This window comes from Felis catus, chromosome A3, assembly GCF_018350175.1.
Source record: "Felis catus isolate Fca126 chromosome A3, F.catus_Fca126_mat1.0, whole genome shotgun sequence".
In the NCBI taxonomy this organism is placed as follows: domain Eukaryota; kingdom Metazoa; phylum Chordata; class Mammalia; order Carnivora; family Felidae; genus Felis; species Felis catus.
Window position 1 is genome coordinate 139537930 of NC_058370.1, and position 7219 is coordinate 139545148.

The 7219-nt window shown below is 63.1% G+C and overlaps 1 protein-coding gene across 3 annotated transcripts in view; it reads left to right on the top strand.

The window, feature by feature from the left end:
- Window positions 1-2117, top strand: part of PXDN (peroxidasin) — a 77530-nt gene extending 75413 nt beyond the window's left edge. For all 3 annotated transcript variants that reach the window (XM_045055045.1, XM_045055046.1, XM_023252163.2), the window contains one exon: window positions 173-2117. In XM_045055045.1, coding sequence (XP_044910980.1) covers window positions 173-292 — 120 coding nt within the window. In that variant the 3' untranslated portion in view covers window positions 293-2117. The remainder of the gene's footprint in view (window positions 1-172) is intronic.
- The last annotated feature ends 5102 nt before the right edge of the window (window positions 2118-7219 follow it).

Below are 7219 nucleotides of genomic sequence, written 5' to 3' on the forward strand. Positions count from 1 at the left end.
GGACCTCGCGGAAGAAGTAGAGTGTCCGAAGCCGTGAATCACCCGGAGAACGACCCCTGTGTTACACAGTGCACCAGAGAACTCGGGCGCAGGCGGGTGGGGAAGGGCGGGCGGGCGGCTCCCAGGACGCACACCTCAGGAGCTGACCGGTGCTGGCACCTCTCTCCTCCAGGACGGGCAGGTCACGTGCTTTGTGGAAGCCTGCCAGCCTGCCGGTTGCCCAGCGCCCGTGAGAGCCCCCGGGGCCTGCTGTCCGGCCTGCCCGAGAGACGGCTCGGGGAAGAGGCCGTAGGCTCCGCGAAGCCTTCGGCGCCCGCGCGGGGCGTGTGGACGAGAGGGACCATCGCCGCCCGGGACGGGACCCCTTCTGTCTCCGGAGGAGCACAGGTGCTTAGACCAGAGCGTTGGCGGAGGAGAAACCACAGACACACGTCCTGACTTCACGTTAGATTCTCAGGTTTTTATTTAAGTTTTTTTAATGACAAATTGGTGCTACTAGTAAATTGCACGGTCCAGTTATTTAGGCTCCTGGATTCGTGTCCCTGGACGCTACTCGTCTCCCCAACCAAACGTTCGTCCCGCTGGGCTCCGACGCCTGGAGCTTGGCAGCCGCCCGCCGTGAGGGCGCGTCGCGGAGCCGCCAGAAGGAAGCGCACCGCAGGGAGAGCAGGATCAGGACTCGGCTGACGGGCAGGCTGCTGGGAGAGCCGGCTGACGTCCGGGCGGCGGGTGCGGGCTCCCTGGCCCCGACCCGACACCAACACGGAGCACATGGCCCCGCGGCTAAGCCCCCGCTCGCCGGCGACCTCCAGCACGTCTCCCGTGAGGACATCCAGCCGCGTCCAGAAACCATGGCTTGCGTGGCGCCGCCCGGGGTGGACCGAGTGTGGAATCCCCCTCCCCCCCATTCCTACTCAACCCCGGATGTGGTGCCCGCACGGAGGCCTCTCCCGACGGAGGAGTCGGTGTTGGCGACTTTCTGACTTCAGGTTGTGTAAGTGCCTTAAGGAAACAATCAGTGCCTATACCTCATTTGTATTTTCGAAGTGCAGGATGTTTGACGAGATTGCGCCCATGTTTGCGGTGTTCGGGTGGCAGAGAAACGCCTTCCACTGTGCGAAAGTCGTCTCCGAATTCAGTGAAGAGCAACCATCATACCTCGTGGTCTCTCTTTTCAATTGACCAGAAGCCTCCGTCTTTGTTTTCAATATGAAGTGATCTGTGTCCTCAGAAACGTGTCCCTGAACGTGCGGGCGCCGTGGGAAGTGCCCCGAGGTCACAGGTGGTTTTGTGTGGGGGGCGCGTCCCGGGCTGGGGGGTCGGGGGCACCCCATCCCTGGGGTGGCCGGGAGGCCGTCGGGCACGTCGTGAGCAGTTTTGAAGCCCGACCTGGGCCCGGCACGGCCTTCCTTCCGGAAGCAGGAGACCCCGGCTCTGTGACCAGCCGGCCCCAACCGCAGGAGGGAGTGCACGCCCCCGCCACTAGCGTGTTCACAGCGGCTCTAAACACAGCCAACTTGACTTCTCATCCTCGTCACGTTGAGTGGTAAATACAAGCTGGTGTTCCGTGGGGCGTGGGACTGCCCCTGAGGGATCAAGTCACTTTTAACACCCAACCCCTAGAACCGATTTCTGTCGAGTAGAGAGTGGAGGACTGTCCACAGCATGACAGTTGTGGAGGTTGCTCAGGTGTAGAACGGCAGCGGACCCCACCCTCCGCGAGCGGCCGGCGTCTCCAGGCGCCTTGGTGGCGGATTGTGGTTTTGCTTGGAGGCACATGCACGTGGGCTAGAACGGGTGACTGGGACCATGTCCTCTACCCGGAGGCGCGGCTGCCTGTGACTCGCGGCGCCTGTCTGGAACCGCAGCGGGAACGTGGAATGTGGCGGGGCCACCGGATTAATCTCACGCGGAGCGTCCGAGCTGCGGGCGGGGTCCCGGGGCCCTCTCGGCAGCCATGGTGACGTGAGGCGAGTGTACATATTTATTTACTTTCTGACTGTTGCCAACAGACAAGTGCCTTTTTACGTTCATTGTAACCAGTTCATACCAAAGAAACGTTTGCACTATGTAACGATGCCTTCAGTTCAAATAAACGGGCCACGTTTTCAAACGGAGAGTGGCGTTCTTTTTTCCCTCAGCCCGTCGTCGGGGCGGCACCTCGGGGGCCCTTGGGAGGCCGACAGCAAGGTCGGGACCCGAGGCAGCTCCTGGAGAGAGCCCAAGCTGCTCTGCCCGTGCACGGTCTCCCACGAAAATGTGAGAAAGCAGAGAAACGGAAGCACAGTTAGAATAGATGCTCTGGGGCCCCCGGGGGCTGTCAGTTTAGCGTCGAACACGATTTCAGCTCAGGCCATGATCCCGCAGTTGTGGGATCGAGCTCCGTTTCGGGCTCTGTGCTGACAGCACACAGCCTACTTGGGATTCTCTCTCTCTCTGTCTCTCTCTCTCTCTGTCTCTCTCTCTCTCTCTCTCTCTGCCCCTCCTCCCTCTCAAAACAAACAAACAAACAAACGGACTCTGCTCTCAAATAGCTGGGACGCTGTCACGGGTCGAGGCGCTTTGCCATTTCGATCTCAGGAGAGGGGGACATGTCGCGGTCTGGAACAAGATGTGTCTGCCAGAGACGCCATGTGGCCCCGGCCGACACGCGGACTCTGCAGGGGTCCCAGAGACGGAGGTGACAGACGCGGGCTGTTCCTCCGGGGACCCGCCCTGGTCCGGGCTCTGGGTGCGAGAGGAGAGGACGCTGTTCCGAGGGGCACTGGAGGGGGTGGGGCACCTTCCCGTCTCTGGAAGAGTCGGTCCTTTTCGCCGTTATCGCAAGGAGAACAGGGAGTGAACGCCAGGGAAGATCACACGCGTTTCTCAAACTGCCGAGTGGCTTCCCAGCCAGACACGCGAGTGGCTGTGCGACACCCAGGTCTGGGGAGCTGAGGCCCTCAGCTACCGGATGCTTTAGCGACGCATTCTCCGTCCTCGACGGCGCAGCGGTGATGAGCGCGCCCGCTCGGGGTCGTGGGGAGCTTGCAACCGCTCTTCGCCAGCCACGCCAGAATTCTCGTCTCTCCTTAGACGCGTGTAATGCTACGTATTTGTGTGGCGTGAACAGAATCCCGTTCTGTTAAACTCCATGTCGCGAGGTGGCCACGAGCCGGAGCTTGGGGAGCACGTGCCCAGGGGGCGTGGCGTGTCGCCAAAGGTGGGGAGAAGCGCGGGACGAGGGGGGGGTGCAGACCAGGCCCTGGGCCTCCCGTCTTGCTCCCCCTCCCCCAAGACCGACACCTGTTCCGTGTGCCGGCCACACCTGGGATGGCAGTCCCGGAGGGAGGGTCGGGGAGGTGCACAGCCCTCGGGGGCCGAGGTACACAGGTGTTCAGTTCACCGGGACCACCCGCGGCCCGGCCAACAGGAGGCCAGAGGATACTTCCCCAGTCGGCGTGGAACATGGTTGGGGGGGGGCAGGGAGTGAGTGCTGTTTACCTATTTCAAGTGAAGCGGAGAATGTGAAACTGGCAAAAGTGGGTCATTTGGAGCTTGCTTTAAAAACCGTGGAGAACGTATAGAGTCTGTTGCCTTTCAAAAAGCCCCTGACACCTGTTTCCTGTGTACAGAATCGCACGCCAAATGACCTAAGTAGTTGGGTTTGATTTGCCAAGTGATTCACCAGAAAGATTCTCGGATGTGTTCCGGGAACTCGACAAACACATTTTAAACGTATTTGATATTTACAAAAGACGTATTTGCCGTCTGGACAAAGTTTCAGGAGATCATCTGATTTGCACAGATGGGATCTTCTGTCACGTTCTGTGGCTTTACCACGTCATCGCTTCCCAGCTGAAGCCGTGAGACAAGAGAGCGTATGGCATGCCCCGGTGGGAGTCGGGTCACCCTGTGGCCGCAGAGAGGGCAGGTGGCCCCCGCGGGGACGGCACCAGGTGACTGTGCGGGGTGACAGTGCGTGGGGTGATGGTGCCAGGTGACAGGGTGGGGGGTGACAGGGCACCGGGCGACGGTGCATGTGGTGACCGTGCACGTCGGGTGACCGTGCTTGGGGTGACGGTGTGCCAGGTGACAGTGCTTGGGGCCTCCTGCAGGTGGAAAGCAGGTGGGGGGGTCCAGACCCCGCCAGCCCTCAGAGCCACGAGCAGAAGGCCCAGCCCTGCACCTTCCCCCTGGTTCCTGCTCGTCCCTCCCAGGCTCCCTCTGGGGTCCCGGTGACAGTAACCAAGGCCCTGACCAGATGGCGTCCCTGCTCTTCAGCTGTTGAGTGCACGTAGTAAGCTTGAAATCTTCCAGATGTGGGTTCTCAGCCATCTGTGTTCAGGGTAACGAGTATTGTCACGGCCCAAACTGTGACGCGTTGGCGGGAGATAGCACGTTTGGATCTAGAAGGTTCCAGAAACTCCAGTGGTGCCCATTTCTATGTTGCTGGGATTTGTTGAAAGTGACTCAGTCTCTGTCTGCTGTTTGGGCGTCTGTCTGGTTTCCTTGTGCAGAGACCGGCGTCCGAGGAAGGGGGGCTGCTCCCGAAGGCCCCCAGCGGCCTTAGCCAGTGTCCTGAACATCTCCCTGACTTCGCACGGTAATCTCAAAGTCCCATTTCCCCGCTTTGATTCCTGACAGCTGGCCGCCTACGGTTCTGCCAGGAACAGCTTCATCCGTGGTCTTGTGACTGAGCGGGGAAGGACACTCCCACGCCCCGTGTCACTTGCAGGGAGGGCTCAGGTGCGTGCCCGCTGCCGGCTGGCTTTTCTCTCTCAGAGCTTTGGGGCGTGAAGACAGGAGTCTGGCTTTCACTGTGCTTTCTGCTCTTCCCGACGTTGACCATCGCCTGAAGCGTCGTGGAAACTGTCGTTTGCAAAGTGTTTGCCACGACCGAATCCCGCTCGAGTGGTTGGCGACCCTCGCCGAGAAGCCCGGAGTTGTGCGGTGACAACATGACAACGGAAGCTCCACGCGCCTTCCCGACCATCCTTGTCCTTCCCGCACACAGGCTGATCCTCTTACTGTTCTGTCTCCAGAAAGCAGAACAAGTCCGGACAGACAGACGGAGCCCTTGCCGGCCGACTCGCTGAGAACACGCGTGTCTGTTCCCTAAAAACTACCGCGCTGGGAGGTGATGGCGTCCACGTTTCCCGTCACGACCTGGAGCGAGGGGGCTCGGTGAGGAGGCGCGGGCCGGTGCGCGTGGACCGCCGGGCTGGGCTCGGCGCCCCCAGGGGTCCGCACCTGCCGGGCCCACTTCTGACACGGAGGCCGGTGCCGCCTGCTTTCCTCGACCCCGAGCGGGCGGCCGCCGACGTCTCGTGAAGCCTTTGCTCTGCCCGAGCCCCTGACTGACGGGTGGTTCGGGGCTCAGTCCTTCCTCCACGGTGCTGACCTGCAGCATGGACTGGAATCCGTCGCCTCTGTGACCGCGACCCGTGCCAGACTCCCGTCCACACCCGCCGCACGAGCCCCGGGTGTCACCGGCCCGGCACAGACTCGGGCCGGGGTGGCACCGCCTGGTTCCTGGAGCCGTCCGGCCCCGTTGCTGCGCCCTGGAAAGGGGGGGACGCAGAACTCCGGCCTCGGTTCGTCTGCCGCCCGCACCCACAGAGAGCGAAGTTTTGTAGAGAAGCCTCCCCCGCCGTGCCCCGGAATGGCTTCATTGGAGGCCAGCGGCCGTGCCCAGTGTCCGTGCACAGACCGAGCTCCTGCACCCAGAGGGGCCTCCACGTCGCCAGCCTCCTTCCTGCGGCCTCCGTGTCTGCCTGCTCCTCCTCCTCCTCCTCGTGTCCCCGCACCACCTGTCACTGTGGTGGCCCTGGCCGCGCCCGGGACAGTGTCGGAGGGCGGGGCTTGTGCTCTGCTCACTGGCAGCCTCGTGGATCTTCTCCGCGGCTCAGCCCCTGGGTCCCCGGCCAGATCACAGCTCCCCCTGCACACCCGTCCTCCGCGCCGTGCACCCTCCTCTACTTCAGGAGTCACTGCTGGTCCCACTCCTCGTGGGCGGCGGCCCCCTGACTCTTCAGGGGAGGGACCCAGCCTGCAGGCGATGGGGGCGAAATGTCTTCACTTTGCAGGCAGTGCGCGTGAAGACACGAGGCGAGGGTGGGCCGCTGCCCTGCCGGTGGGTGGCTCGCTGCTTGCTCCCACGGGACCCCGCCGCCCCTTTGCGCTGCGAGTGATCCCGCCGGCGAGCGTGGCTTTGAAGTGACTACGGTAAGGTCGCTGGAAAAGGACAAACGCGCACGCTGCCGGGGACGGCTTGTCGGGCTGAGCCGCGGTGCCCGTGTCGTGGGCGTCTGTCTGGCAGGGAGAACGTGGTCCGAGCCCCCCGGGTCCACGGCCACGCAGCGTGTTTCCTGTGGGCCGACTGTCCCCGGGAACCTCTGCCAGCCGCGTCCCGGATCCTCTGGTCTGCGGCTCGTCTTCGGGTGCGGTCAGCCAGGCTCTGCTCGGAGCTGCCCGCCGGTCGACACACACTGACCCGGGCTGGTGACGGGGCCGTAGGTGCCCCCCAGGTTCCGGCCACCCAACTGGCCGCCTCTGCCCTCTGCTTGTTCGGCTGCTTACCGAGCACCAGGCCGTGGCCCGTGCTCTGTGGGGCTGGGGACGTGAGGACACGTGGGTGGCCGCAGAGAAGGGACAGAATACCCGACCACCCCGCTCGGTCCAGAATTCAGGGAGTGGGACTTCGTGGCGGAGAAGCCGCGAGCCAGTTCGCTCATTCGTGGCCGTCACAGGCGCACGTGGTGTCAGCCCTGTGCCACAAGCTGGCAGGATTGCTCGCTTGATCGGTTGCCCCGGGTGGCGCGCCTGGTTCTCTGCACTTGGCAGAGCGCCTCCTGTGGGTCATCACTGAGGCCATGGAGACACGGCTCAGAGCCATGAGGCCGCACGTGTCTGGGGAGGCTGAAGTGGAGCCTCCAGGGGGATCTAGACCCGTTCCTCGTTTTCCCCATAAGCAGCCGTTGGAGGGAGATGCGTGGTCAGGCGCCTGCTGCCGGGAAGCCTTCCTGGAGCGCCCGCTGCAGAGCAAGGGCGCGCTGCCCTCCTTCCTGCCCCCGCCGCCTAGACGGCCGCGCCGGATGTGAGGCTCTCAGGCCGAACCGTGTGAGAATTCAAGCGACTCCGTTGCCTTCTCCGGGAGTAGTTTCCGGATGAGGCCTGAGGGAGCTGGCCCCGGATTCAGGCCGCGTGTGCGTGTCTGGGTGTGTGTGTGTCTGTCCGG